Raw genomic sequence first — 27,978 nt, forward strand, 5'->3', positions numbered from 1 at the left:
ATCGAACGGACGCGCTCAGTCGCATCACGTGTAGAGGGATGCAAGGGCGTATTGCGCCCGAACTTGGCGCGACGATTGATTTCTTGCTCAAACGACCACCACTGCGAACCAGCAGCTCATATGTGAACAACTTAGACGGCTTTAACCATATTTCAAGATGTCTATCGATGTACAGGAAGCAATGTACGTAGGAGACGACAGGCGAAACAGTAAATAATTGACCAGGTTTGTCTAGCAAAGCGATCAGGGACATGCACGCTATTATGGATGCGGAGGAGGACTATCTAACCATCGTCGCTGCAGAGGAGAGGATGATCGAGTCGGACCAGAAGAGAAAAGAAGAACTAGAGAAGGCGAACGCAAAGTTAAAGGGTCCGTTGCACCTGAAATCCCGCTCTTGTTCGTTGACTGACCAGTATATGTTGTAGCGTTGACCCGAACACTCGAAGCTGCGCGGATATCTTCGACGCGCCCACCCTCTGTGCCGTCGCAGGAAGAGCACATAGCCATGCTGAACAAGTTGGACAGCACCAAGCTGTCCTTGGCCAAGGCCATAAGTGATGCTGAGGGCATGGTAGGCAGTAAGGAAGCTGAACTAGCCAAGTTGAAGGAGGAGGCTCGAGCACTGGAAGCCTACGACCCTGCCGTTGAACATGCCAAGGAACTCGATGGTTCTGCGTATGTCGCTTAGTTTGTCTCCGCCTGTTTCGACCTGACAGTCCTCCAGGCTGCGGCTTCAATTATACCAGGGAATGGGCTTCGAGCCAATATATGACCCAGACCGCAAAGTAGCGAAAATGCTTATTCGTATGGGTTATTTCTCCAATATGCCTAAAGCCAAGCTGACGGCTCTGCCAGGCTCCACCTCTGGGGACATTCACACTATCGACTTTGCATCTGTCAAATCCGACTTTGACTACACCCAGTTACTCTGGAAAGTTGCCAACTCTTGAACCACACCCATGAGAACTACTTACGAGGCAACTCCTTACGACCACGACTCCCAGCCATCTCGACTGTAATCTTTGGACATATTATATGGTTTTTTCCACTTCTTTCGTAACTTATTTCTCTTCTCTTCTGTTGTATAAACCATGGACTCATCTGATTGTCTTCTGAAGCGTATCTAGCCTAATGAATGTGACGAACAAGATTTAATGGCGAAAATGAATGAAAATGGGATTGGGCGAGGAGCACCGGTCTCCTGGCGTCTATCTATGGTACATTTGGACGATCAACGATCCGTCTATTCTATTTTGTCTGATTTCCCTCAGTTCAACCCGAAGACCCAAAATCTAACCCGAAACCGCCTTTTTAAGCCGATGCCGACGCAGCAGGTGCATCTTCACCTCCAGCAAGAGACTGGATGAGCTTGCCCAGCATCTCGAAGAGCTGGGTGATCAAGGTCCAGTTCTCCTGGAGCTTCTCCTCCAAGGTTCCCGACTCAGTCGGCAAAGGAGCAGCAGCGGCAATGACGGTGCTTGGGACGACGTCTTCCAAGAAAGCAGCGGAAGACGACGCCGACGCGCTATGGACAGTAGCGTCAGCGGAAGGTCTAGCAGCGGCAGGCGAAGGGGAATAGGTAGGGACAACGGCAGCGGTTGGTGAAGACGTCGCAGCTCGTTGCGTGGACGAAGACACAGTGGTCGCTGGCTTCACAGAAGCAGGAGCGGTAGCACTGGTGGTCGGCACGACAGAGGGAGCTTGCGACGTGGTCACGGTGGGGCCTCCTTGTTCAGGAACGAGGGAATCGGGTTCGTCATCCTCTTCATACTCCTCGCACTCCTCGTCCCACTCTTCGTCCTCGTCGTCACCAGTGACGGAAGGACTGGGAGCGGCGGGGGCTTGTGAAGTGAGGACTTGAGCAGGCACCGTCGTGGCGGCCGAAGAAGCAGAACTGAAAGTGACTTCTGACCTCGAAGAATAGCTGCTGACAACGATGTTGACGGCAGGAGTCCTTGAAGTGGTAGGCACGGGCTCGGGAGCACGCGTGGTGGGGGTGCTACTGGTAGTGGTCACGGGAGCCTGAGTGGTGGTGGGGGCCGGAGGAGGGGAAGTAGTGGTTCTACGAGTGGTGGTAGGCTCGGGAGCAGGAGCAGGGGTGCTCGTGGTCCTGGGAGTGGTGGTGGGGGGTGCGGGAGCTTGAGTGGTGGCAGGAGCATTGTCACCTCCACCGCTGCCAAAGTCCCAAGAACCATAAATAATGCCGAGATCTTCGTGAGCGAAGTGACGGAAGAGACTTCGGGAAAGGTCAAGTCCGCCGTACGGGCATCCGGGGCACTAGGGTCGATTGTCATTAACATCGACTTTCGATGTGAAAATGGGGGGTTGAACTTACCCGGTCCATGATCTTGGCTTGAGCGGTCTTGCCATTGTACCTCAGAGTGATGGTCTTTCCGCAATGAGGGCCTGGGTAGCCGGATCCGAATTGCTTTAAGAATTGAAAAACAACATCGGTGAGTAGACTGTCTTGACTACGAAGAACGAAAGAAGCTCACCTCGGCATTTAGTGCAACGATCTAATGACAGCGACAAGGGCATTCATCAGCAAGCCAATAGGGGCATGACCAGGAATGGTCAAACTTACGAAGTCGCTCTCGACATTCCACTCGCCGCAAGCACCAAGTCCGACGTCATAGAAGGACCACTTGGAGTTGGTGAACCTCTTGTAGAGGTGGACATCACCAGGAGCGCGCTTAGCGAGTTCCTGGGGAGAACCAATGGGGGAAGCCAGTCCGCCCACGGTGGCCCATGAACTGATCATGAGCAAAATCAGAGAGACGAATTGCTGAAGTTGGAAGTGCATGGTTGGTGTTCGCGTTCTAGAGTTCGCGCGGTCGATTCCTCGAGGGATGAAGAGAAGGCAAGGGTCTGCAAGCAGAGGGTGCCTTGGATTGCTCAATTAAGCTTTCGAAATGAACGATTGGGAGGGAAGGGGTTGTTCGACCGAAGAACAGAGAAGAGGCGAAGAAGGGGAGGGGGTCGGAATGAACGAAGGTAATGAGGGTAACCAAAGGGTAAACCTCTGGACTCCGCTCCTCAACTCGCGAATACCTTTTATACCGTTCGGGGAGGATTATCTCCACCCCAAAACGTGACAGATGAAACGCGAGACGGACAGACTGAGGGGGGACAAACAATTGAAATTTTCATAGAAACACACGGTCGCGGAGTACTGGAATGGAAAAGAGTAGCATAGAATAATTATTAAGGTCCACAGTTCGAGGTTGATTGTCACTTAAGGGGTGGATTTGGTTTTGCCGAGCTTGGGCCGGAGGAGAGTGAAATCTGATAAAGAATTCTCGAAGTTGTAGTGGCTCTTCAAGAGTGACTCCAATGAGCGCCTAGATTTTATCATAGGTGACATGGCCAAAGCACACGAAAAAGGGGGGGTTCTGTGAAAATTGGGGTGCTCCAGTGCCCCTCGTAACCACTGGTGAGTAATGGTAGAATGGAAATTTCAGCGTGAAGGCTCCGCCACCGACAAGCCAGAGAAAATTTCAGCATGATCGACATGTCAAGATAAGCTCGAATTAGGCGCGGGTCGTGACAAATTGGGAAGGCAGTGCTCAGTACAGCCAGTGCGCACAGGCGCCAAAATTTGGGCTGGAAAACGGGCCTGGCGCCCTCGAAAACAATGTGATTACATGCAACTAAACGCATGTAAGTACGTGTCCCAAACATTACGAGAACCGGAGGAGACAATTGCGGCTCTGACGGGCCAGCCGGTCATTCGAAGAAGCCATGTCATGTTGATGGGCTCCTCGTAGCGATAAGATTGCGATTTGTACTGTTTTCCGTTGAGTACAGAGTCGAGGCATCGCGGGCGATTGATTTATTCGGTTTCCAAAACATCCAAACGCCCCAGAGATCCTGTAACACCGCGATGAAACCTGTTAATGTTTCCACCTGCTGCAAGTAGGAGTCGACATACCCCCTGTGTTGCGAAAATCAGAATAGCAGATGCTGCGACTTTTCGGGGGTCAGCGCGCATGCTTCGAGTAAGTATAGCACGCTTTTCTCACCTCCAGCTGTTACGACGTCGAAACCACGCAATGGGCTCCCCGAAGACGTGGCAAATATAAGTCCCATGCTAAGGAATCAGTGGATTTAGTGTTCTGTCTGTTTTAGACTCTAGGGAAAGGTCCGTACACCATCGCAACGACGCTGGAAATGGAGAACACAAGGACGCGCAAGACACTCCCCCTCAAAAGGTGCCAATTGCCTCTGAGATAGTACAGCGTGGTTGCTGACCCCAAATCGAAGTCAGACTACTAAGGAAGGCGCCCACAGAACAAAGGACGCACCGTTGAGAACAACTGTGGGTAGCATTAACGCCGCGACGAAAATGTTTACAGCCCGAAATCTGTAAGCAAGCGGTTGAATATCGGTTGTAGTGCCGTGAAAGGGAAAAGTCATACACAGCTCCTACTTGGATAATGCAGTAGAAACCTTCCCTTCTGACTCGGTCTGGATTGGACAGTCCAACCTATCAGACAGCGATAAGGCCATCGTGTTGTGCTGGCTTCACGGGGTGAACTCACCGCAACGCAAGCAGAGGACACCACAACAGCCACGATCCATGGAGCAAGAAGGAGCTGCACCATCAAGAATCGATAAGCATGGTAGTCCCTTGAATCAGAATAGGGTGTTGAGTCTTACCATCCAAATAACATGCTTTTGAACCTCTCCTGGCGTGGAGTTTGAGACCCAATTCCTGATGTTGAAATAAACCTAAAGTACCACATGTTAACCAATGACCTAAGGGCTTGCTCGATTCCTGACTCACCTGAGTGACAAGAGCTACTGTCGTTCCCGAAACCCTGAATCATCGTAAGGTCAGTACACCATCCTAATCCTCCCAGCTTGACAACGTACAGCGGAAGAGCCCCGTATCTCATGACCGCCTGGGCCAGACACAAGGAGAATGGCGGTTCGGGATCGCGCTTATGTCCAAAGAGGAGCAGCGAGAAAGATGTCGACAGGAAGACCCAGGAGAAGATAAAGTTGTACCAGGCATTTTGGCGGCGCACCGCCGACCTCGCGACGACCGCAGTCACAAGGAGTATCAAGCCGCCCCAGGCAGCAACACCGTGTAGAGTGAAAAAGGCAGCGAGTAAGCCACCGTTAACTGACATAACCTAGAGCCGTAGGGTGAGGACACGGTCAATAAGAAAGGGCGGTACCTTCCCTCACCTTCGAAACCCTGGAGAATTTAAAGGTTGAGCACAGTGAGCCCCCTACGACCCAATCATCACGGTGAGGCCAGTGGGACAAATTTGCGGTGGGTGGGTGAGGACAAGCTAGTTGCTGGGAACCATAGTCGCCAATCGAGAGCACAAGACCCGTTTCATCATCTGATGGCGTTCGGGGTGCGCATCCACCAGGGGCAAACCGTGGGTTTGCTGAACTTCCAGGCCAAGTCCAGAGACCTGCCTTGAATCGAGCTAATGCCTGCGTTTGCAGAAACCAGGCATGCACCAGGTGACTCGAGCGACCCGACGCATCGTTAATGACCTAACTGGCGTTCAAGTCTGGTTAGGACTTTTCTGTACGGGGAAGGCAAGTAGCGTACACCCATCACTTGGGCTACTTGGCCAAGCTTGGCTGGGATATCGTCGGGCCACTTCATTATGGCTGCAGTTGCGGGTGCCTAACCAAGACCTTGAGAGTCGAGTGTTCAATTTGCCGACAAATAGGACTCGAGGATGATAGAGAACAGAATGAATTCACTGAAACGGCCCATACATTAGCAGAACCGACACTAGGTAGGTAGTGACAGGGGTATACATCATGGATCGTGACAATGAAAGGTAAGTAAGAGGAATATGAGAGTATTAGAGCAAGTATCAGTCCAAGAGTAAACAATCTAATCCATCCGAGACGATGCAAGTGCAATGCCACGGGGCGAACGGCAAGCGTTCTCCTGCCCGAAAAACACGACAATTGAGGATAACTGCAAGTCCAGAGCCCCAGAGTGAGCTCATTACGAGCCGGAAATTAGTTTAAATAAGGGATTAGGAATCTGCGAGGCATCTACTGCTTGACGTGGTCACCTTCGACGACCACATTGCCCATTTGGATGAAGAACTCGTAGAGGCCCTCGACGTTGCCTGGGTCGGAGCTCCTCGACGGTCCAGTGGGAGAAGGAGAGGGAGTGGGTGGAAGCGGAGCCGACGGAACGACATCCGAGTCACCGCCAACACGCGCTGAAGGACTTGCAGATGGGGTAGCTGAGCTAGTCGATTCAACGCGTTCAGCACTCGAGCTAGGAGCGGCTGAGCTCGACGGTGGCGGAGGAGGGGGTGCCGGCTCCGACGAGGTGGGAGGGGGCGGAGGCTGGTAGAAACGAGAAGTCAGCTACAAGGGATATATCCCGTCAAATTGAAGAAACTTACAGGAGGGGGCGGGGGAGGAGGGGGAGGCGGTGGTGGGGGCGGAGGCTATTTGCACAGGTGGATCAGATTCAGGATTCAGATTAGATAGATAATGTGCGCTTACCCGTTTAGGAGGAGGAGGCGGCGGAGGTGGTGGAGGTGGGGGCGGAGGTGGAGGGGGAGGCTTTGAAAACCCCAAGTCAGGAACAAGCAAATGTTTAAATAGTTTTAGGTTTACTCACAGGAGGCGGGGGAGGAGGGGGAGGAGGAGGGGGAGGAGGAGGAGGAGGAGGGGGAGGAGCTCCACCGCCGAAGGACCAGTCTCCGTAAATGATACCCCTAGAGTGAGGCGCGAAGAACTGGAAAAGACCTGCGGACAGATCAAGACCATTGGGAGGGCAACCAGGGCACTGCATCGCAAATTTAGAACAAACGCAGACTGTAATCAGAAATCGAAGCCGCATACCATGTCCATGATGACAGCCTGGGCAGTCTTGCCTTCATAGCTCAAAGTAATGGTCTTGAAGCAGTCCTCTTGACGGTATTCCTGTTGAACAAGTAAGCATCGTAAATACTCCGTCGTCAACGGTGCAACGTACAGCGACGTTCATGGCGACAGCCTAGAAGGGATTGTGAGTTCATGAGCTCCAAAGAGAGATGGCCTGGGACTTACAAAGTCACTGTTCCTGATGTGCTGGCCGCAAGAACCGCTGCATTTGGCAACATATTGACATTGAGCGGCATTGTTGGCATTTGGAAAGGATGAAAGACGTACGCGTTACCAGTCTCGGTATCATAGTAGGACCACTTGGAGCCAGGAGCACGCTTGGTAAGGTCACCAGCAGCCCGCTTGGCAATGTCGCGGTGGTGGTTGTGGCCATTGAGGCCGTGAACAGTCGCCCCGTTGGCGAAGCCAACGAGCGCTGCAGACAGCAAGGCAAAAGAGCCAAGCAGCTTCATAACGCTTGGAGGAAGCTTGGGTTGCTGTGGTGTTTTCTTTCTTCTGCAGCAGTCTGGATCTTAAAGAACGTTAAAGGGAAATGAACGAGCGACAGGGCCTGCGAGAGGCAAAATAAAGTTGTGGTTGAAGAAGAGTGGTTGTTGGTGAGAAGAAAGGCTGTTTATGCCCGTCGTGTCACATCTTGAGTGCCGTCAATCGCTGCAATCAATCGGAGTTTGCCAACTGCCAACAAGTTACAACACTCATTGTTCGCTTAGCGGTCGCCATCTTCTATTAATAGCGCAAATAATGTATTCCTCCCTTGTTCTCCGGCGGCAAAGGATATCCTCCTAGCTTGAGCAGCTTCTGCCAATAAGATTACACTCTTTGCTCTCAACAACGGGCATTTAAGCCAGAATTCCAGTCCAAATTCTGAGGAGGATGGGTGCAACGTGTCGGCCCGACGCCCAAAATGGGAAAGTGCGGGATGCCAAGCCCTAACTCCACCGCCCACATGGCGTCCCAGAAAAGAAGCGGAATGCCGAAATGGGGTGCGGTGGTTGTCCAGCGCGACCCTCGCCTGTACAAGCTCCAACGAAACTTCCTCAATTCCCCCTCGAATTCCTGAGATTCATATGCACGAGAAGAGCCACCTTCTACTCTCGCCAGTGCGGATCATTGGGGAAGAAAAAAATGGGGTGCAGAGAAAAGTGGAGTGGAAGTTTCGTAAGGGACGCCGCCTCGTTCCAGTCTGGAACGAGTTCTTGGCTCAATATAATCAGTGTAGACCCGGTCAACGGACAGCGGTTCAGTCTAACCGTATCGTCTTGTTCGCTTCAAGACGTCGTTAGGTTGCCCTAAGACGATGAAACCCATTGGGCTTTGGCGCCCGATGTCAGGTGGACTTATGATTAACTTAAAGCTAAGTTGGAGCATCAGGAGTCGCCTCTTCGCCCTTGCTTCCCCCTGCTTCGTTCGCTCTCGCAGCATCTCTGAGGATTGACAAAATCGGGTCGGATTCTGCCAATCGTGAACTCTCGTGCTAGTACTTGCCGATCATCCTCACTCGGTTTCTGCGCAATCGACGACTAGAGTCACTAGACCTGCCACGGAAGCATCTGGCTCCGTTCTGTTGAACCCACTTCCGAAACTCAGGCGACAATCCTTCGAACTCGAACTCTAACGATGACACTACTATGTCATTAAATCAAGCAATAAGTCAACTACAGACGGCGATGCTTAGCACTACCGCTACAATCAATGCACAAAAGCCGGAACGAGCAAGCTCGTCCGGTCGTCTGCCCACAAGACGGAAGGCAGGACGAGGAAGAAAGTATAATAATAAGTTAATAAAGGAGAGGTGAGTAAGTGGTATACAAGTGTGATAGAAATGCATTTTACAACAAACACATCTGTTTTCCCTAGAAGTCGCAAGAAACCTGTTATCACACTCAAACATAAAGCAAGGCCCAAAGGATTATAAAATGACACTTCGTGAAAGGTTAGTTCGACGTCATCTTCGTTATGCGTTGCTGAATCGAGGGCAGTGGATGCGAAGTGCGTGGCGGTTGGCCCACGTCGCAGGGTACCCCATTCGCTGTGATCTGTCCATTACCCCGATCAGCAAGGTCTCCCCTCCTCTACGCCAGCTTAGTTGCGGATGGCTGCTCCATCGACAGCGAGGTTGCCAAAGGCAACAAAGACCTCGGAGATGTCAGCAAGGACACCACTTTGCCTTCCACTGCCTCCGCCAACGAGCGAACCGGTGGCAGCACTTCCAGAGGGCCGTGCGGCTCCAGAGCCGCTGGCGGATGCGCTCGCGCTGGCGCTACGGAAGGCCGAGGAGGAAGCTGCACTGCTCGAGGAGGGAGCGCTGCTGCTGCTGGGAACGCTGGAGCTGCTGGGAGGGGGTTGCCAGGTCGTGGTGGGGGTAGGAGCTTGCCAGGTCGTAGTGGGCTCGGGGGGAGGCTGCCAGGTGGTAGTAGGAGGAGGAGGAGGAGGCTGCCAAGTGGTGGTAGGCTCGGGGGGAGGTTGCCAAGTGGTAGTGGGTTCCGGGGGCGGGGCAGGTTGGCCGTCGTCGAAGTCCCAAGAGCCGTATATGATACCTGCGCCGTGGGGGGCGAAGTAGGCGAACAGATCAGGGGTCAAGTCGAGTCCACCCCAAGGGCAGCCAGGGCACTATCCATTCCAGGCACAAGGTGAGAAATTTGCGGGCGATTTTTGTGAAAGCATGTCTAACGCACCTGGTCAAGGATCTGGGCCCGAGCGGTCCTGCCGTTGTAGCGCAAGGTAACATATCTGAAGCAGTTGGGGCCAGGGTAGCCGCCGCCGTATTGCTGAGGAAGACGGTCAGCAACTCAGTGTTCAGGAGGTCGGTGAGACTGAGGTCTAGCTCACAGGGGTATTCAAAGCGACAGCCTACATCGATGAGAGTCAGCATCCCTGGCAGCAATCCGAGGAATTTGCGGCTTACCCAGTCCGAGTTCTGGATGTATTGACCGCAAGCACCACTGGAAACCAACGTGAACCACCGCTTTTAGGCAAAGGCCAAGGGGAATCGACTTACGCGTTACCAGTTTGCGCGTCGTACCAGGTCCACTTGGAGCCCTCGAACCGCTTCTGCAAAGCAGTTCCGTTGGTGGTCTCGTTGTGGGTGTTGTCCACCGCAGCCCTCTTTGCAATTTCGCCGTGGTTGACGCGGTTCAAACGGGCGTTGTGGTTGGCAGCCAAAGTCGCCAACGCGAGAGAGAGAACAGTCGACAGGCCTAGGAGTCGCATCGTGGTTCTTCTAGTCGTGGTCGAGAATTATACAACAAGAGCGGGTTAGGTGAGTTTTATCGCTTTTTGTCACCGTCGTCAAGGGTCGACGCCGTTGATGAAAGAACGACGGTTTTCCTCGGATAAACAGTAAGTGGAAAGGAGTGTAGTGTACAGTTGAAAGCAAGGAGTGTAGGGAAAGTGTACAGGTCTTGGAGCCCTTACACTTTGTCTAGCGAGTGTGGTGAGGTCAACGACAGGAGGGGATGTGGGCAAAGGGAACTCGATGTTGCGATGGGCGAGAAGGGGCATCAATCATCGAACCTCAATTGGGGTGTTGTGCGGTGCCCGGGAACGGTGAGCGATGCATTTGGTTTTTCTTGGCTTGTATGTTCTTCCAGGTTTATCATGTGACGCTTCTCCTGCTCTTTGCACTTTTCCTCCATGTACCCTACAGTGAACAGGTAATCAATACAGACGTTTTCTTCGCTTAAGAAGGCCCTAAAAATACGAATTACGCGCTTAGATGAGGACGACGAAGCGCTCGCAAACTCAGTGACTAAAATACTTGGCGATCATTCCAGGCGTCAGGCATCACATGTGGCGCTGATGAACATATCGCCGATGACCGCCTTTGCCGACGCCGCCGTGCCCAGCCGGCGTCCTTGTGCTGAACTGGTGAATTTGAAGTCGAGGCCCTTAGAATAATGCTTGAACCGAGTAAATCCTGAATGAAGACGTTGAATGACTTTGAATGACTCGTGGCGTACCTTCAGCTCGAACCAGGGTTCGGTCTCTGAAGTCGTCGCGAAGATAGTTGAAAAATCCTGCGAATTCTCGGATATTAATCCTTGCCAGTGACGAGAGTGCGGGCATACTACGCTGCCTCCCTTTGACCAAGAAAGACAAGCTTCTGCCATGGATGCTTGGAGAGCTTGGAAGGTTTTCTTTTGAAATATAAAGACTCAGCTGAAGCACTGGCCAGAGGTTTTCCCTCGCTTTCCCCTCAAACCCCTTCCTGACCAAACTCGTCTTTGTTAACCATTTCAAACGGGTGGATGGACAGTCTTTCCGTCGCCATTTCTGCTGTCAATCGTGGACCAGCCTAAAGCTGCTGCATTCAAACAATTATCGATGTCAACAACAGCGAGACATCCAACAAGAACCTGCTAAAGATGTACGGTGGGTAGAAGCCCTTCGGGCCTTCGAAATGATCTACAACGCGAAGGACTACAACACGAAGGGGGGAGATGGAAATTGGATGATATCCTATGTACAAGACGATGAAGTCAGTGGTATACGAATGTAAGTAGACAACGCTAAAAATGTAACACTGAACATTATAACCTATTGTTTAACAACCTAAGAACCCAATAGCATCGACAACATGATTAGGAACGAATGAAAAGAGGACGGAAACACAATTGGACGCTACTGGGGGCAGTTTAGGCGACATCGCGAGGAGCGGCGGCACCGTCGACGACGACTTCAGCAAACTGTACAACGAGTTGGTTCAAAGCACCGAGGTTGCCAACAGCAGGAGAGGGCGTCGCGCTGGCCGTTGGTCGAAGGCTGGCGCCACTTCCAGACAAGGTCGAACTAGCCTCCGATGGGACAACAGAGCTGCTGGGAACCGCAGAACTGGTTGGGGTCGCCGAAGTGCTGGGTGGCGGGGGAGGCTCCGACGATGTCGGGGGTGGTGGCGGGGGCTCCAAGGTAGTGGGCGGGGGAGGAGGGGGAGGTGGTGGTGGAGGAGGAGGAGGAGGTGGCGGAGGAGGCGGAGGAGGAGGCTGCAGGATCACAGGCATGATGGTTAGCTCCTCGAATAAGCGCGGGCATTGGGAGGACTTACAGGAGGAGCAGGTTCACCGAAGTTCCATTCGCCATAGATGATTCCTCGTCCATGGTCCGCGAAGAAGGCGAAGAGGCCCATCGACAGGTCAAGTCCACCAGGAGGGCAGCCAGGGCACTAGGACGGATCATAATAAGTATTGGCCAGCCTCGACTGTCCAGTTTCCTGTACTCACCATGTCCCCGATGGTCGCCTGCGTGGTCTTGCCACCGAAACTCAAAGTGATGGTCTTGAAGCAGTCACTTTGGCGGAAATCCTAACAGAACAATGAGTATCATGCTTCTTTTCGTCTAATCATAGCTCAACGTACGGCAGTGTTCATTGCAACAACCTGGGCAGGATTATGTCAGTCCAACACGCAACTCAGCAGGGAGGACAATGAACTCACAAAGTCGCTGTTCCTGATGTGCTGGCCACATGCACCGCTGGAGCACGTTCAGCATTCTATTTCTACAGCACAGGTACGAGAGGTCACGTACGCATTACCAGTCTCGGTGTCGTAGAAGGACCACTTCGAGTTGGTGACTCGCTTGACCAGTTCACCAGAGGCTCGCTTCGCCAGCTCACGATGATGATGTTGGCTGGTCGACCCGTGGATGGCTGCACCGTTGGCGAAGCCAACCAGGGCTGCAGAGAGCAGTCCGAAAGGACCAAGGAACTTCATAAATGGTTTCTGTTGGTGGGTGGGTATACTACTTGGATGGCAATAGCTTGAGGGTTGTGCGTAGCAGGTTAGAGGTGGCCTAAGGTAGGCGCCCTAGAAGGAAAGGAGTGTGTTCTGAATGAAAGGATAGACTGTGCCGTAGAGGCAATTAGGTTGAGGAATAGAAGCAGAGGTGAAGAACAGAGTGGAAAGAAACAACGAGTCTTAAGAGCGCTCCCCCGCCGTTGACCATTCTTCAAATCATTGAAGTTCGTGGGAAGCATGTCACACCGCTCAGGGCAGCAGCCGTTTCCACGCGAACAACGTCCATAAAATTGTAATTAGTGACTTCACTAAGGGTCCCTCTGCGATGGAAACCTTGCGGGCGCCTTGATCTATGCAGTGGCTTCCTTTGTTCGGAGAATTTTCCAGGTGCTTCACGACGACTTCGCTTACTTACCTTCACCCCTGCGCTCACCGATCGACCACTTTGATCGTCGACAATGTTACGCTGAGCCTCTTGGCGACTTTGGGCGGTCAGTTGTATCGTAAGGAGATGCTCAGAGAGCTCTGGATCTCATACAGTCTATAAAATCTACCGGAAAAAAGAGGAAGGAAACGCAACAATGCCATAACTTAGAAACCGAATGGAAAATACGTATACAACAAAATATTTTGTTTTACAAAGTGATGTTACAAAATGTCGATGCGAACAAGGTAGCGCTGCGGCCATAATCACATCTCCGATGGTGATAGAACAATGATTGAAGGGATAGAATACACAGTACATGCCTCCAGTTCGACTGGAGAGCAGGATGGGAACAGAAGGACAAAAGTAACTCTATATGATGCGATGCCAATGCAAACGATGGGGTTGCCAAATGATGAAGTGTGTTGAACGCATAGATAGGAAGAATGAGGATGAAAATAGGAATGCATGTGCAGTTGTGTGAGACCCGACCCTGGTGGTCGCGGTATCGTCTATAGATGCAGTGTGAAGTGGGAGACCATTGTGACAGAAGAGTAAAGAGAGAGCCGCAATCGATGCGAAATGATTCGACGAACCGTTGGGCCATGCCGAAGCGTCGAATGTAAAGCCAAGTCCTGCCGTCCGAATCCGATTGCCTTGAGAATGAGAACGCATAGATAGATGAGGGAGAGAAAAGCGGAAGAAGTTGCGATCCTGCACCTGCAGGCAGACTGCAGATGATTCTATGAGATAATATGCCATGATTCGTCTATTGCTGTTGTCTGTTTTCCGGATTTTGGAGGATGTTGGCGAGGAGGATTCCGATTGCTGAGAATGCCCGGTTCAACTCGTTCAGGACATTATCCGGGATTCTGTCCGCTGCTCCCGTCGGCGCTAAAGCGGACGGGGAGCTCGGAGTAGGAGCCGGAGACTGGGTGGAAGCAGGCCTCGAGGAGCTCGTGGGAGGAGGGGGAGGGGCAGCCCGCGGAGTTGAGGTAGGAGGTGGCCTGGGAGTGGAAGTTGGGGGTGGGGGAGGAGGGGGTGCCTGAGGAGTGGACGTGGGCCTCCTTGTGGATGTAGGCGGAGGAGGAGGGGGTGGAGGAGGTGTCGAGGTGCGAGGGGGAGGAGGTGGGGGCGGAGCAGGTTGCACAGCCGCTCCTCCAAAGTCCCAATCACCGTGGATGACACCCAAATCGTGATTGGCAAAATACCCGAAGAGTCCCCTTGTGAGATCAAGTCCGCCGTAGGGACACCCAGGACACTGAGAATTTCAAGGGAAAAAAAGATATCGATGAGATTTCTGTGGGTGAAATGGAAGGCGAAACACGAGGCAAAACTCACAAGATCCATCACTGTAGCTCGAGCAGTCCTTCCGCGATACGAAATGGTGACTGTTTCGAAACAGTGAGCACCTCCGTTCCATTGCTGTTAAAAGGAAGCCAAGAAAGTCAATACAGATTTTCTCGACGCGGAAGTCGGAGTTAGGGCTCCCGCCCTATAATTAACACGTACCGCAGCGTTCAAGGCGACAATCTAATCGCCATCAACGGGAGTAACGATCGAATAATAAGGCCGACGAAGATGGATAATTAGCCCTTTGAATCGCGGTAACGCAGGGTCAAAGGGAATGCACATACAAAGTCGCTGTTGGTGTTGACCCGACCACAGGCACCAAGGCCAGCATCGTAGAAGGTGAAGCGAGCATTGCTGAAGCGCTTCTCGAGCTGACGCGACTCGCCGCGGAGGGTGAAATTCTGTCTAGCTTCGATGGGCTCCGTCACTTCTGAAGCTTGACTTCGCTGAGAGACGTCGACAGGGATCACCGAGCAGGAAGCCAAGCTAACAAAGGACAAGAGGGAGAGCACAAAGGCATATAGAGCAAAGGTAGATGGAGGAGAGGGCATGGTGTCCAAAGCTGCCCAGGTGGGTCGCTTAGTGTGTAGAGGCAGAAGGTACCAGAAGGACGGGGGAGGGAAAGCACATAAGAACCAGCCCTTTAAATAATTGGGGCACGGGTGAGGATTTCTAAGATTTCTTCTTTGAAGATACATTCGGAGCTACGCCGAAGGTCTGCAGGGCAACACGCGTTTTTCCGCCTGTTGTCAGTTGTGTGGCGGTCATTCTTTTTGCGGGGCACAGGGCACAAGCATTTGGCAAGACTCTGGAGACGTCAGATGTGATGAAAAAAACGACGCAGGAGACCAGGTTTGATGGATTTATTTGCTGTTGCTTTGGCAAGGAACAAAACAGCAAAGCGGGCAAATGAAGGAGAAACGTGTAGAGAGCGTGGGGTTGCCGGCAACTGGGCCTGATTTAAAATTTCAATCAGGTTCACGAGTTTACCTGCAAACCAAGGAAACGAGGTCGTGTTTCAACAGCAATTGTCCGAAAGGAGTAAAACAGAGGTGGAAGCAGCACGGAGAAATGGGACGGTAAGACGCGGTTTGCCATTGGGTTGGTCCTACATGGCCAAAAGGGGTGCGTGCATGGAAGACTCGAGACACGAAGTCGAAGCAGAGCACGGAGAAGTGTGGGAGGGTGCAGATGAGGTAAGCAGTCCATGGAGACTTGTCCGAAAGGACCGATAGACCAGTCCCATCGTCTCCCTGACCTCGGTTTCAAAGAGATGGGTCGCTTGTCGAGATGTCCGCGAGTCGAGAAAATGACTCAAGGTTAGCGCCTTTGTTCCTGTCAAATCCCCCCGCAGAAGCAACAAATCCGAATCAGCCTGCAGGCTAAAGATAATCAAATCAGTGGATTTGGGTGAAACGAAAGCGGAATAACGGCCTCCCACCAGAAGACGAGCGCGAAGAAAACTAGATGCACCCTTTTTCAAAATTTGCCTACCGACTGTTCCCCGTGTTCCCATGGTACGTACGCGCATCCCTATTTTGACGCGTCATCGCAGAGGTCATTGCAACGGTCATTATCCTCGGAAGCGCGCGCGCGTTCTCGTCGGTAATCTAATCAGTAACCCAGGGTCACCCAAGAGCGCCCGTTAGGACACCAGTTTCTTTGTCGTGGTCCCTTGATGGATCATCCGACAAAACCGCAAATAAATTATAGTTTTTGGGGATTCACTCGCATCGAGGGTCGAAATAAAGTCACGACCATTGGGGGCCAGGGTGTGTGATAAGACCTGTCAAGTAAGAAGGAACTCGTGTTTCGCAACAGCGGGATCTGAAGCCTTAGCGAGTTCATACTGAGACCTAGAATGTCGTCCCTATTGTCGGTCGCAAAACGCCGCAGCGCGAGGCGTCGCCGCCCACGCGCTCTTCACTTCACGAGACATGACCTTGACAGCCCATCCCCTGCTTGTCAGTTCCAGGCCCGAAATCCACCGGAAGGCTCGCCACCAGTCGCCACCTTGCAAACGCATGCTTGGGAAGAAAGCACCCCCGAAGAGAACAGATTAAAACAAACAGATTATTAATAAAGCCCCACATACAAGTCTTCAATACATTCGTAAAAGGTGTATACCGTAGGCCGTAGTCCGTGCGTGGAGATGGGAGGCTAGGCTAGAACTATAGGTAAGAAAAGCAAATAATAAAACCAGACCTTCCCTTGGACTGGCAGTTAATCCAATTTAAGCTTTGATGGCGGCTCTACGAATGTCGTCTTTTTTACGAAAGGGTAAAGAAAGAAGGAAAGGCGTGTCAGAAAACGCGGAGCACTGGCATTGCAAATGAGAAAGACATACCGAGATGAACTTGAGAAGTTCGTCAAGCACGAGTACAGGTGCGCTAAAGTACAACACGGCCTTCCATTCGACCCAGTTCAACGGCGTAATTGCGAAGAGTTTCTGAGGGACAAGTCGACAATCGTCAGTATGGGCGCTCGACGCGACAGCGTATCGCGAGGGAGTGGGCAGTAAAACTTTCCATTCCCCCGAGAAAACCACGAAGAAAGGGGGACGCGGCGCAGCGCAACCAATCGAACGAATGAATAAAGAGAAGGTAAAACTCACAGTAAAGAATGGAACGTAAAGAATCATGAAGTGCAACGCCATGCTAAGGATGATAGCGCCAACGAGGTACATGTTCTTCCATACTGGGAGTCTCAGAAGACTCTCATTTTCCGAAAGGGAATTCATGGCATTGAACATTTCCACGGTCACCAGAATCGACAAACTCATTGTCGTCGCGCGCTGAGCCATGACATTGGTGAACATCTCGCAGCCAATGGACGGGAACTGCGTCGTGCATTCATGGAAGTGTGTCTGTAAAGTAAGTGATGTCAGTTTACCAGTCATTTCAGCGTCATGTTGGAGGATTGGGGTATGAAGTGTTACGAGAGAGAAACGAAATGGGGACGGTATGGGCGCTATTAATAGAATAGAATCTAATTGAATTGGTGGACATACCAATTGGTAGAACGAGATCTGGGGACCACCCTCGTAGAAGAGGAACCACCAAGCGTACCCTGCAACAGTCGCTACACCCACGTAGACTCCAATAACCATATACCGAATAAACAACCACCTCCCAACAAGGGGCTCGCGGCTATCTCGTGGTGGTACCCGCATGATCGAATGGTCCGGTGGGTTGAAACCGAGGGCAGTAGCAGGCAAGCTATCCGTAACCAAGTTGACCCATAGGAGTTGGACGGGGATGAGAGCTTCGGGCATTCCCAGCAAGACTGTAAGGAAGATGCTGCAATTTCGAAGTAACAAGTCGAATGTCAGATAGGAGGCAAAAAGGACGGCATTCAGGGCTTACCTGACGACTTCACCAATGTTCGAAGAGACTATTGGACAGAAGGTTGAGCTTAAGAACACATTCGATGGGAACGATAGAATACGCACTGAGATATCGAATGAACTGCTTAGTGTTGTTGTAAATCAGTCTACCCTCTTCCACAGCCTTTTCGATAGTTGCGAAGTTTGAGTCTGCAAGAACCATATCGGCAGCTAGTTTGGCAACATCAGTTCCACTACCCATCGCAACGCCGATGTCAGCCTTCTTGAGAGCAGGAGCATCATTCACTCCATCGCCAGTCTGCATCAAGGGATAAGTCCAGACCCTGGAAGGATAAATGAAATGCACATACCATCGCAACAACCAAACCCAATCCTTGCAAAAGATCCACAAGTTGGCTCTTGTGGCCAGGCTCAGTCCTCGAGAACAAACTCGCTCTCTGCACAGCCTTAACCTTCTCTTCATGGCTCAATGCCTCGAATTCCTTCCCAGTATAGCTCTTCCCAGTCAGATCCTCATCCTCACCAAAGATACCGATTTGCCTGCAAATAGTCTCGGCAGTCCCCTTGTTATCACCCGTGATACAGATAACGCGGATTCCAGCAGCTTTGCAGTTGGCCACGGCACTTCGGACCTCAGGACGGGGAGGATCCAACATGCCGACGAGGGAAACAAAGACGAGGTTTTGTTCAAACCGCGCGTAGTCGCTTGTGCTCTCGGATTGGTAGTTGGACGAATCGAGGTCTTGCACGTCGCGGTATGCCAATGCCAGAGTGCGCAATCCTTGAGAACCATACCCGAGCGTACGGTCGAGGAGAGTCGAGCGGAGTTGAGGCGTGAGGGGGATTGTCTTGCCGTTGACGAGGACCGAGGTACACCTTTCGAGGATGGACTCGGGAGCTCCTTTGGCGAAGAGTGCGCCGGTGCCGTTTAGTCGGACAAGTACGGACATCATCTTGCGGTCCCGAGAGAACTCGAAAGTGAGGAGGCGCTGGATCTTGCGAGTGAAGTAATCGTTGACGGCATTAGCCCGGGCGGATGGCTCGAGGGATGAGAGGGATTTGGTGACTTCCAGATCGCGGCAGCCAATCTTCTCGACGAGGACCTTGAGGGCGGCTTCCGTCGGTTCACCGACATTTGAGTACGCGTCTTTGTCCTGCCAAGAGTTAGTAATGAGGGGAGGGAGGCGTTTGCTTTGAGCTTACAGGGTGGTATACGATCTTGGCGTCATTGCAGAGGGAGCTGATTTCAGCCAGGCGTTGCAATGGGTCTGATCTGAGTTCAGCAGAGGCCTCCTTGCCATCAGCGGAAGAAACCGACCCATGAGGAGCAAAGGTAGTGCCCTCAACAGTGAATTCACGGATGTTGCTCGAAGGATCGACAACAAGGAACTGTATAACACATCTATTCAGCCTTTCTACCGCCAAGGAAACAAGCCAACACGTACCCTCGACACGCTCATTTGGTTGGTGGTCAAGGTTCCCGTCTTGTCAGAGCAAATGACATTCGTGCATCCCAAAGTCTCCACGCTGGGCAGGTTTCTGACAATGGCGTTCTTCTGTGCCATCTTCTTGGTTCCAAGTGCCAAACAGGCGGTGATAACAGCAGCCAGACCCTCGGGAATGGCAGCTACGGCCAACGCGACGGCGATCTTGAAGTAATAGATGGCACCCTTGAGGACGCCGTGATGGGCTGGGTCCCAGAAGTGTCGGATATTGACAATCCATACCAGAACGCAGATGACGCTAATAACCTTTGCAAGCATGTCTCCGAAGTCGTCCAATTTGCGCTTGAGAGGAGTCTTCTCCGAAATTTGGGAGCTTATCGACTTGTGAATGTCACCAATGGCGGTCTGTTGGCCTGTGAAGACTACGACGGCCTGGGCGTTACCGTTAACCACAGTGGTTCCCTGTAGGTGGACTTAAGCATTTCCGACGGAACTGGGAAAAGAATGTCTGCACGTACAGCAAAGAGCATGTTGGTCATGTCCTGCTTTACTGCACTTTGGTCTGGTACGACGTCGATGGACTTGTGGACACTGATACTTTCACCGGTAAGAATAGCCTGGTCCACTCGGAAGCTGCTTGATGAAACGGAAACCAGCCGACAGTCCGCGGGGATCTTGTCACCGACAGCAACCGTAATAATGTCTCCAGGGACGAGTTCCGAAGCGTGAATTCGCGAGACTTGACCTGACCGTACGACCTTGGCTTCATCCGGAGAGTATTCCTTGAGGGCCTGCATCCTTGTAAGTAAAACGTAGATAAAATGCTGTTAAGGACGTACGTCAATGGCGGCCTCTGCACTCGATTCCTGAATGACTCCCACTGTCGCGTTTGCGACGAGAATCAACAAGATAACCAACGGCTCGACAAAAGCCCCCCACCATGTCGAGTCTGGCGAATCCTCCAACAACGCTAATGCAAACGAGACGACAGCCGAGCCGAGAAGGATGAGGACTAATTGGTCCTTGAACTGTTCTAATATGAGTTCCCATAATGGTGTGGGTGGTTCCTCGGGTAGAACTAGAGAAGCCAGAGTATGAGATCGTTGTCAATGGCATAGAAATGTGTGTCGTTGACTGACCATTTTTGCCATACTTTTCTGCGTGTTTAGAGGCTTGGGCCGAAGTCAAACCCTGTTCGGGCTGGACGTTATAGAAGTCGAGGATTTCCTTGGCCGACTTTGTCCAAGGGGCGTCCATCTAAGAAATCTATATGGTCGTGGACTACCAGTATAAACTGGAGTATAGGACGTCTAGGAATGGGAGAGAGTGGTCGAATAGAAACTTGTGGAAAGCTGACTACAGCGTCTATACTCTTACCCCGCACGTGGGTAAACTGACGTGGCCGGTGGCGGATCTTTCAGCGCCCAACAGCGATAAGCCGCACAGGTCGTCATTTCCCGATGATTTTCGCGTTTTAAGAGACAAAAAGTCAGGGAAACCAATGTTCAACGACGATTAAGCTTGTTATCTGAGGCACAGAACGATGCAATTCAGCAAGAAATGGCTGGACTTGTCTCGTGGATTGCGAGGATGCCGGCAGTGATGGCGACGCCACTAGGCGGGACCAAACAAAAGACAACAGCAGCTGATTACAGGACCAGTCGCAGCCGCACACTGCAATCACTCGCCTGTTCGGACTCGGAGTTTCACCAATATCTCTGCCCTTTTTCCTACATTTTCGTCGTCGTTGCCGGCGTCGACCAACTCCTTTCTACACGGGTATTGGGCCTTAATCTCGTCCGCAGTCGTCGTCGCAAGTCATGGGCAACTCGTCTTCATCCTCGGGCCGTCATCAGGAGGATACGGTCGATTATGGTGCACTGGTTCCTCCAGGGGTCTACACCGGACCAAGAGATTGGAACCAGGCAATAGTCTCGCAACTCATAGCGGCTCGCAAGCTCGCCCCTTTCTATCGACCGCTCGAAGAATATGACGAATCTTGGGACGACGACCAGATTCTCGCCGCCAGAAAGGAGTTCCGTGACTCAAGCGGCGACCAACCTGATTCTCAGTCTCGTTCTGACCACGGAAGCTTCTCGTCGTCGCACCATAGCTCAAAGTCATCCCACAGCAAACGTCCCAACGGTGGCAAGGAGTTTAGACCCGAGGTCGCTGTCTATCGCGGTGCAATCGAGTGTCCTATTTGTTTCTTGGTCAGTTCGTTCTTTGCCAAGCAGCGGGCATACTGAACCCAGGTTTATTACGTCACTTATTGCAGTATTATCCTCCCAATATCAACCATTCTCGTTGCTGCGACCAAGCAATCTGCACAGAATGTTTTGTCCAGATAAAACGAGCAGAACCAACCACCACCCATCTCGTCTCGGAACCAGCCGCATGCCCTTATTGTGTTCAGGAGAACTTTGGCATCGTCTACAACCCTCCCCCTTGGCGAGCTGGCATCGGTAGTGAAGGAGCCGTGAGTCAATTATTCCTTTCGAAACGGTCGCAATTATTCAACAATATCCCAAACTTTATAGAGCCCGATTACCCCTGCGGATGTAAACCGTCGAATTGAACAATCTGCGATCCCTTACCACAAGAAGCGACAGAAGAGCTATAGCGCGGACAGTCCTGAGGTGGTCACCATCGGTATGTGACCACTTTCTTTCCTGTAATACAGCCCGTCTAATCATGCTTTCAGATCAAATCCGACCCGATTGGGAGGCCAAACTCGCAGCTGTCCGAGCCGCAGTCGCTCGTCGTGCGAATAGACGTATCATCATGAGACAAGTGGGAGACAGGCTTATTCCCGTCGGCATCGGAAGAGTGCAGACCCCAGAAGAAGCTGCAGAGGGAGGCAACTCTGGCAGCAGGCGACGACGACATCATCCAGCCAATGGAGAGCTCGGAACAATAGTGGGGATGGGAGGCCAGGACCTGGAAGAGGTAAGAAAGAGCTGCGCCCTTTTATTGGCTCGAAATCGCCCGCCGTCTTGAAGAATTCAATGATACTGATTAATCCAACCTTTGCGGATGTAGCTAATGCTTATGGAAGCGATGAGGCTATCGCTGATTGAACACGAAGAACACCAGAGGAGGGAGGCTGAGGAGAGGAAGAAGAAGGAAGCGGCAGAGAGGGCCGCTGCGGCGGAGAACGGGGAAGGGGAACCAAGCGACGCCCAAGGTGCTCCCAGTTCATCGCAGGCTGCCCCCTCGTCTTCGTCTGCGGCGCCACCACCTTCATCAAGCTCGAATGACCCATCTGGAAGCCTCGCGCCTAGTGGACAACATTCGCGGAGCCCAACTCCAGACTCGAACAATCGAACACCTCCCCCTTTCAGTACCATGAATGCCGCCCTGTTGACGTCCGGCACAGCGACTGCCTTCTTGAATGCCTCGTCCGACCCATCATCAGGCTCGACCACTCCTAGCGTACCAATACCCGCTGTTACATTAACCGGTGATGCTGTCCCAACGACTGGCCCATCTCCTGAAGCACCGTCGGCTTCCTCTGTATCCAGCTCCTCGGTTCTGACTGGCGACCTGCCTCGACCCGCTTCATTATCTTCATCAACAACACCATCATCAGGAAGCTCCTTAGGGCCGGACCCCTCATTGGCAGGCCATGCGGTTTATGGTACACTTCCCTCGTCACCAGAATCCATTGGCCAATCCCCTCCGCTTGAAGCCTCCAGCAAGTCATCTAACGACCGCGGAAACGCGTCATTGCCTTCCGATTCCAGCCCGACAGACGACGGCACAGCGCCCAGGTAAACTCCAAATGGCATGTCTGAAGCATGTATAAGCCACTTTGCTGATTCATGTAATCCCATTGTACAGCTCCGAAGATACGGAACAGCCGTCTGCGGCCGCATCCTCCACGACATCTTGAATAAGCCAGCGCACTCAGCAACGATGCTCTCACTCGGGTTCTTACGCATTAGTCTTCACTCCCATCTTACCATCTCTCCTCCCATGACATTACATCACCATCTGTTATCCTTATCTGACGACAGCTACCCTCATTGAGAGCCCATGAGCGTTTCGTTTTTTTGCGTAGTGTTGATTCCATTTTTGACCTATCCACAGCACACAATTCATGACCTGAGGCTCCGCAGCACGACATATCACTGCCCCTAATTCGTAGTATTGACCTTCCTTTTCAAACCACCCCTCCTATTTCTGATGCCTTCGAACGTTAATCCTTTCTTCTTGCCAGAGGTGCGCTCGATCGTTTGTGGCACGGTTTGTTCGGACGTACCCACAGCTCTCTCCACATTCACTAGACGTTGATTGCGCATACATTATATTTTCTATATTGTATCCATTCAGCCTTATCCCATCTATTCATCGCTCTCGCTCTACTGTTCTCGCTGTTTGGCATGTTTTCCGAGAGTCTTCCTTGACTGGCTGATGGCTGATGGCTTGAATGCTGTCCAGGCCTCCTCACGAATTCTTTTTCTATATTTGACGTTTGCTCGCCTTTTCTCGTCTTTGATCCTTCCATTCAAATCGTGTAGCATATCTAGACTCCTCCCTCCTCGTTCTCGATCGCCTCTTCGCTCTACTAGTTCCTTTTGTTCCCTTCTTCTCAAGTTCTGGGTATCTATCAATCATATCTCGCCTTTCCCTTTTCCATGCCAAGTTTAATCTGTCTTCATCCCAACAGTCGCTTTCATGATCTCTTGTCGCACCGCGTTTTCATTGACTGGACGTTTTATTATCTCTTCCATTTTCGGTTCTCGCTATTTCTCCTCACTTGGTGTCTATTTCTTGCTTCCTAGGGGTTGTTATGTGGTCATTTTTATAACACCCTCCGCTCATAAGATCGTCTCGGATCGTTTGAACGGTTACACCAATTGGGTGGATGAAAATGAGGTCGCGGGTATAGACCTTTCGTCGGAACTTTAGGTCTGAGCTTTGGATCACGTTAGAGACGCAATTGTATCTCACAGAGAATGCGATTAATCTTTGATGAGGGCTCCGGCTACCAGGTCCATGCGATCAAAGCGACTGCATTTTGGCGTCCCCAGTGGGTGGTGGGCGACTTGGGCACGGAGTCCCCAAAGGCAAAGTGACGTACCCCTGGGACGTGTGCCTGGGTTTACGCAGTACAACGACATAATTGCATATGTGGATGTGGCAAGAGAAAGCGGGAAGATGAGGCGGGGTTGGTTTGTGCTAGTAGTGGCTATCCGGTCCTCCGGTCTGTCGGATGTGGCTGTCAATACTTCCAAAACCCAGAAACACGCCCGTTCACGAGATCATCGAGGGTAGACAGAGAGGGGGATGTACTTTAAAGACAAATTCAAAGCGTAATCGGACCATGGACTGCAAAACGGGACCCACTAGTATTAGAACGAGAGACTATTGATTGTCGTTGCATCTGAGTGCATCGGAAAGCGGCGCTCACTCACCGCACGGCGCACTCAGATAGTAATCCGACTGTGACTAGTGGCTTGTCAGATCTTGTATTTACCCGAGCCAGAGACCTAGTGGAATGGACTTTGCTCAGAGTCAAAGCCGCAACATCCAGTGACAGGACCTACATCCCTAACGACACACCTTTCTCCAGAGTGACCTTGGCAAAAGTGGTGGTAGTGACGCACGGTGCTATATTCCTGTTAACTCCGTTGAATAGTGTTGAGAATGTTCTCGTCGATACACGCTGACTCGTTACTAGTTAGATTAGTTATTGCATTCTTATGTTTCCACTTTATTAGAAATTCCCCGAGCGCTTATACACGCGCTTATCGAGCGCTCCAATGACTTACCAATCACGTCTCGTAGCTACTATAAATACTGTTCTGTAGAACACGAAAATCTATCGTTTTATTCCTCTATTTACAACAGGTTATGAGCCCCGCCTACTGGGCTTAAACCATCACTCTTACACTCGTTTAAACTCGCTCGACTCGCACTCCAACTACCCACATTTAACTAATCCATCGACACCGACACCATGCCAGAAGAATACACGGGCGGCTATCGAATGGAGCTTCTGAAGGCCAGCAATTGGTTACCGTGGAAGCAACGGATGCTTGCGGTATTGCGTGACCTTGGACTGGAGAAGTACGTCTTGCAAGACGCTCCGGGATCAGAGAAGGTAGCAGCTGGGAAATCGGACGAACTCACGACGGAGGAGCGAGTGTCGAGAACTGCATGGGAGCAAGGCGATGCCAAGGCTAGGACAAGGATCGAGCTCGCTGTGGGAGACAGCGAAATGATTCATATCAGTGGAGCAACATCGGCACGCCAAATGTGGAAACAACTCACCCAAGTCAAGGAATCCAAAGGGAAGATTGGAATTCTGGCCTTACGACGACAACTATTTCGAGCGATGGCGGAAGAAGGTTTTGATATGGTGGAGCACGTCTCCCATCTTCGACAGCTACAGGCTCAACTCCACAACCTCGGAAACCTCATCTCGGACGACGATTTCCTCATGATTCTGATCACATCACTGCCGGAATCCTGGGATTCTTACACATCTGCCTGATTTGGGCGCTAACGGAAACTCGCCAACCATTTCCTCTTTCGAGCTCGTTGCTATCTTGATTGAAGAAGAACGAAGAAGGAAAGGAAGGAATGATGGTGTGGGTACGACTCTCCAGGCTGGGAGAGGTCGTGGCGGAAATGGAAAAGCCGGGAAGTCAGATAAGGAATGTTACAACTGCAAGAAGAAGGGCCACATCAAGTCGGAATGTTGGGCTAAAGGAGGCGGAAGGGAAGGACAAGGTCCAAGGGGTCGACGAGGTCCAAACCGGGCAAATCAAGCATCGGAAATCAACAGCACGCTTAACGAAGTCGCGTACATTGCCCAATTTAGAGCTTTAAGCTCCAGGGACTTCTCCAAATCAGACTGGTACCTCGATTCCGGCACTACCTCACACATATGCACCATCCGAAACGCCTTTATCGATTATCAACCCCTCACCAACGCCACTCTCGATGGCGTAGGACCTACCCCAGCAATCGTCGAAGGGCGCGGAACTATTGCCCTGAATTTCGAGTTAGACGGAGGCTTGATGCGCCATCAGCTTAGTAATGTGCTGTATGTGCCACAAGCGCCCAACTGTCTACTCTCGGCTACTCGCTTAGATGCAGCTGGAGGAACTGTCGAGATAGGAGGAGGGAAATGTACCATGCGGAATAAGGATGGAAGGATCATCGGATTTGGGGTAAAGGAGAATGGACTATACAAGCTGAAAGCCCGCGCCGAAGAATCCAGGAAAGGAAAGGCCCACCTCGCATCAGCCCCGAAACTCACTTGGGATCAATGGCATCGACGTTACGGCCATATCTCTGTCACAGCACTCGAACGCCTAAACCGGGAACAGCTCGTACACGGTCTGGATATAGATGGAGCATCAATTCCATCACGCTCATGTGAAGCTTGCATCGAAGCCAAGCAAACTCGCAAGTCTTTTCCAAAAGAGGCTGAGCACAGATCCAAGATACCCGGAGAACGTTTTATGGGGGATATTTGGGGCCCAGCGCGAACGATTTCGGCAGGAAAATTCAAATACTATATCGCCTTCACGGATGACGCAACACGCTATACGACTACGTTATTTATACGCGAAAAATCGGAGGCATTTGACCGAATCAAAGGGCACATTGCATGGCTGAAGAAGATGGGCCGTTCCCCACGATTTGTCAGGTTCGATAATGCGAAGGACTTGATTAATTCGAAGCTGGAGGCACTCTGTCGAGAGGAGGGAATCGAAATCGAGCCAACAGCACCATATTCGTCATCCCAGAATGGAGTTGCAGAGAGATTCAATCGGACTGTGTTGGAGCTAGCACGAGCTATGCTCATAGACTCCGAACTGCCTGCTTTCCTTTGGGATGAAGCTGTAGCTCACGCCACCTACCTCCGAAATCGATCTCCAACTCGCGCACTCAATTACATGACCCCTTACGAAGCATGGCATGGAAAGAAGCCCGGAGTCGCCCACTTACGGCCATTTGGATGTAATGTTTGGGTATTGGATGAATCAGAGAATAGATCAAAATTAGCACCAAAATCGAAGCAGATGAAGCTGGTTGGCTTTAACGACGGCTCAAAATTGATCCGCTATTACGACCCGCAAAAGAGGAACGTCAAAGTGTCAAGAAATTTCGCATTCAACGAAAACGACGAGCTAAAGGAGCTCGAAGTGGTAGAAATCCCGGGTATGCGGACTGAGGGGGAGAGCACATCGGATTCTCCAGTCTCGCAAACCCAGGAGCAACCGAAAACTGAACCATCGAGCCCTATCTTACCTCTCATCGAAACAACACCATCTCCTTCGATCTCGGGCAGTGCAAACACGACAGACGACGAAGACAAGACGATTAGACGCCCATTACGTGCTAGAAGGAACGAAACAGACTACAAGAAACTTGGGAACCCGGACGCACGCACTCCAGGACTGCGATTCACTCCTACGCCTATGCGATCGGTCTCTCCATCCCCTACCATCTCCAGGCCTACAGAATCGTCAAAAGCGAAGGCAAAGTCGAAGGAAACGGCAAACATCGCACTGGCAGCAATCGGCGAACCATCTGAACGGGAAACCGCTTTTATTTCGCAATTTTCGGAGCCGGACTTACCTCAGAACGTCGAAGAAGCGTTGCAGGGACCAGAATCGGGACGATGGAAGGAAGCTATGGACGAAGAATTGAAAACATTGAAGGAAATGGGTACTTGGGAGCTGGGAGAGCTTCCAGAGGGGCGAACAACGGTTGGGAGCAAGTGGGTGTTCACAAAGAAGAGGAACGAGAAGGGGGAGGTCACAAAGCACAAGG

At 51.7% G+C, this 27,978-nt stretch overlaps 10 protein-coding genes across 10 annotated transcripts; 2 read left to right on the plus strand and 8 right to left on the minus strand.

The window, feature by feature from the left end:
* Positions 1-157: 157 nt before the first annotated feature.
* On the plus strand, positions 158-953 carry CC1G_11526 (hypothetical protein; the record flags this gene model as incomplete). Its single annotated transcript, XM_001833689.1, has 5 exons — positions 158-183; positions 236-372; positions 429-678; positions 728-807; positions 859-953. The coding sequence occupies 5 exons, from the start codon at positions 158-160 to the stop codon at positions 951-953; spliced, it is 588 nt and encodes a 195-aa protein (XP_001833741.1).
* Positions 954-1,159: 206 nt separating this feature from the next.
* Positions 1,160-3,013, minus strand: CC1G_11527 (hypothetical protein). Its single transcript, XM_001833690.2, has 5 exons — positions 2,588-3,013; positions 2,499-2,519; positions 2,339-2,431; positions 1,916-2,280; positions 1,160-1,528 (listed from the first exon to the last, which is right to left on the minus strand). The coding sequence occupies exons 1-5, from the start codon at positions 2,804-2,806 to the stop codon at positions 1,315-1,317; spliced, it is 912 nt and encodes a 303-aa protein (XP_001833742.2). The 5' UTR covers positions 2,807-3,013; the 3' UTR covers positions 1,160-1,314.
* Positions 3,014-3,835: 822 nt separating this feature from the next.
* Positions 3,836-5,632, minus strand: CC1G_11528 (hypothetical protein; the record flags this gene model as incomplete). The annotated part of the gene is made up of 11 exons (XM_001833691.2): positions 3,836-3,972; positions 4,026-4,093; positions 4,153-4,249; positions 4,308-4,366; positions 4,422-4,489; positions 4,545-4,598; positions 4,663-4,734; positions 4,790-4,823; positions 4,879-5,141; positions 5,197-5,517; positions 5,576-5,632. 11 exons carry the CDS (start codon positions 5,630-5,632, stop codon positions 3,836-3,838), a joined length of 1,230 nt encoding a protein of 409 aa, XP_001833743.2.
* A 404-nt stretch (positions 5,633-6,036) lies between these two features.
* Positions 6,037-7,337, minus strand: CC1G_10809 (hypothetical protein; the record flags this gene model as incomplete). Its single annotated transcript, XM_001833692.2, has 8 exons — positions 6,037-6,339; positions 6,399-6,443; positions 6,502-6,561; positions 6,620-6,787; positions 6,844-6,924; positions 6,977-6,997; positions 7,051-7,087; positions 7,153-7,337. The coding sequence occupies 8 exons, from the start codon at positions 7,335-7,337 to the stop codon at positions 6,037-6,039; spliced, it is 900 nt and encodes a 299-aa protein (XP_001833744.2).
* Positions 7,338-8,967: 1,630 nt separating this feature from the next.
* On the minus strand, positions 8,968-10,095 carry CC1G_10810 (hypothetical protein; the record flags this gene model as incomplete). Its single annotated transcript, XM_001833693.1, has 5 exons — positions 8,968-9,495; positions 9,561-9,653; positions 9,715-9,735; positions 9,791-9,827; positions 9,884-10,095. The coding sequence occupies 5 exons, from the start codon at positions 10,093-10,095 to the stop codon at positions 8,968-8,970; spliced, it is 891 nt and encodes a 296-aa protein (XP_001833745.1).
* Positions 10,096-10,385: 290 nt separating this feature from the next.
* On the minus strand, positions 10,386-10,950 carry CC1G_13981 (hypothetical protein; the record flags this gene model as incomplete). The annotated part of the gene is made up of 2 exons (XM_002911896.1): positions 10,386-10,525; positions 10,845-10,950. 2 exons carry the CDS (start codon positions 10,948-10,950, stop codon positions 10,386-10,388), a joined length of 246 nt encoding a protein of 81 aa, XP_002911942.1.
* Positions 10,951-11,171: 221 nt separating this feature from the next.
* CC1G_10811 (hypothetical protein) lies at positions 11,172-12,590 on the minus strand (the record flags this gene model as incomplete). Its single annotated transcript, XM_001833694.2, has 6 exons — positions 11,172-11,864; positions 11,927-12,043; positions 12,102-12,182; positions 12,237-12,257; positions 12,315-12,351; positions 12,406-12,590. 6 exons carry the CDS (start codon positions 12,588-12,590, stop codon positions 11,520-11,522), a joined length of 786 nt encoding a protein of 261 aa, XP_001833746.1. The 3' UTR covers positions 11,172-11,519.
* A 629-nt stretch (positions 12,591-13,219) lies between these two features.
* On the minus strand, positions 13,220-14,942 carry CC1G_10812 (B2-aldehyde-forming enzyme; the record flags this gene model as incomplete). The annotated part of the gene is made up of 2 exons (XM_001833695.2): positions 13,220-14,299; positions 14,676-14,942. 2 exons carry the CDS (start codon positions 14,940-14,942, stop codon positions 13,808-13,810), a joined length of 759 nt encoding a protein of 252 aa, XP_001833747.2. The 3' UTR covers positions 13,220-13,807.
* Positions 14,943-16,450: 1,508 nt separating this feature from the next.
* CC1G_10813 (calcium-transporting ATPase) lies at positions 16,451-20,439 on the minus strand (the record flags this gene model as incomplete). Its single annotated transcript, XM_001833696.2, has 12 exons — positions 16,451-16,656; positions 16,739-16,840; positions 17,006-17,257; positions 17,402-17,690; positions 17,757-17,784; positions 17,843-18,035; positions 18,088-18,891; positions 18,941-19,126; positions 19,183-19,644; positions 19,701-19,973; positions 20,022-20,260; positions 20,322-20,439. The coding sequence occupies 12 exons, from the start codon at positions 20,437-20,439 to the stop codon at positions 16,615-16,617; spliced, it is 2,988 nt and encodes a 995-aa protein (XP_001833748.2). The 3' UTR covers positions 16,451-16,614.
* A 563-nt stretch (positions 20,440-21,002) lies between these two features.
* Positions 21,003-22,959, plus strand: CC1G_10814 (zf-C3HC4 type zinc finger; the record flags this gene model as incomplete). The annotated part of the gene is made up of 5 exons (XM_001833697.1): positions 21,003-21,395; positions 21,461-21,661; positions 21,723-21,834; positions 21,887-22,131; positions 22,225-22,959. 5 exons carry the CDS (start codon positions 21,003-21,005, stop codon positions 22,957-22,959), a joined length of 1,686 nt encoding a protein of 561 aa, XP_001833749.1.
* Between the last annotated feature and the right edge of the window lie 5,019 nt (positions 22,960-27,978).

This window comes from Coprinopsis cinerea, assembly GCF_000182895.1.
Source record: "Coprinopsis cinerea okayama7#130 chromosome 2 map unlocalized cont3.2, whole genome shotgun sequence".
Taxonomy (NCBI): domain Eukaryota; kingdom Fungi; phylum Basidiomycota; class Agaricomycetes; order Agaricales; family Psathyrellaceae; genus Coprinopsis; species Coprinopsis cinerea.

What these genes read in the sequence shown, in the direction of transcription:
- CC1G_11527 (XM_001833690.2), bottom strand. Translation starts at nt 2,806, where the DNA reads ATGCACTTCCAACTTCAGCAATTCGTCTCTCTGATTTTGCTCATGATC. An exon ending in TCGTTGCACTAAATGCCGAG is followed by an intron (nt 2,432 to 2,498) that starts GTGAGCTTCTTT and finishes CAATTCTTAAAG; the next exon opens with CAATTCGGATCCGGCTACCC. An exon ending in AAGCCAAGATCATGGACCGG is followed by an intron (nt 2,281 to 2,338) that starts GTAAGTTCAACC and finishes AATCGACCCTAG; the next exon opens with TGCCCCGGATGCCCGTACGG.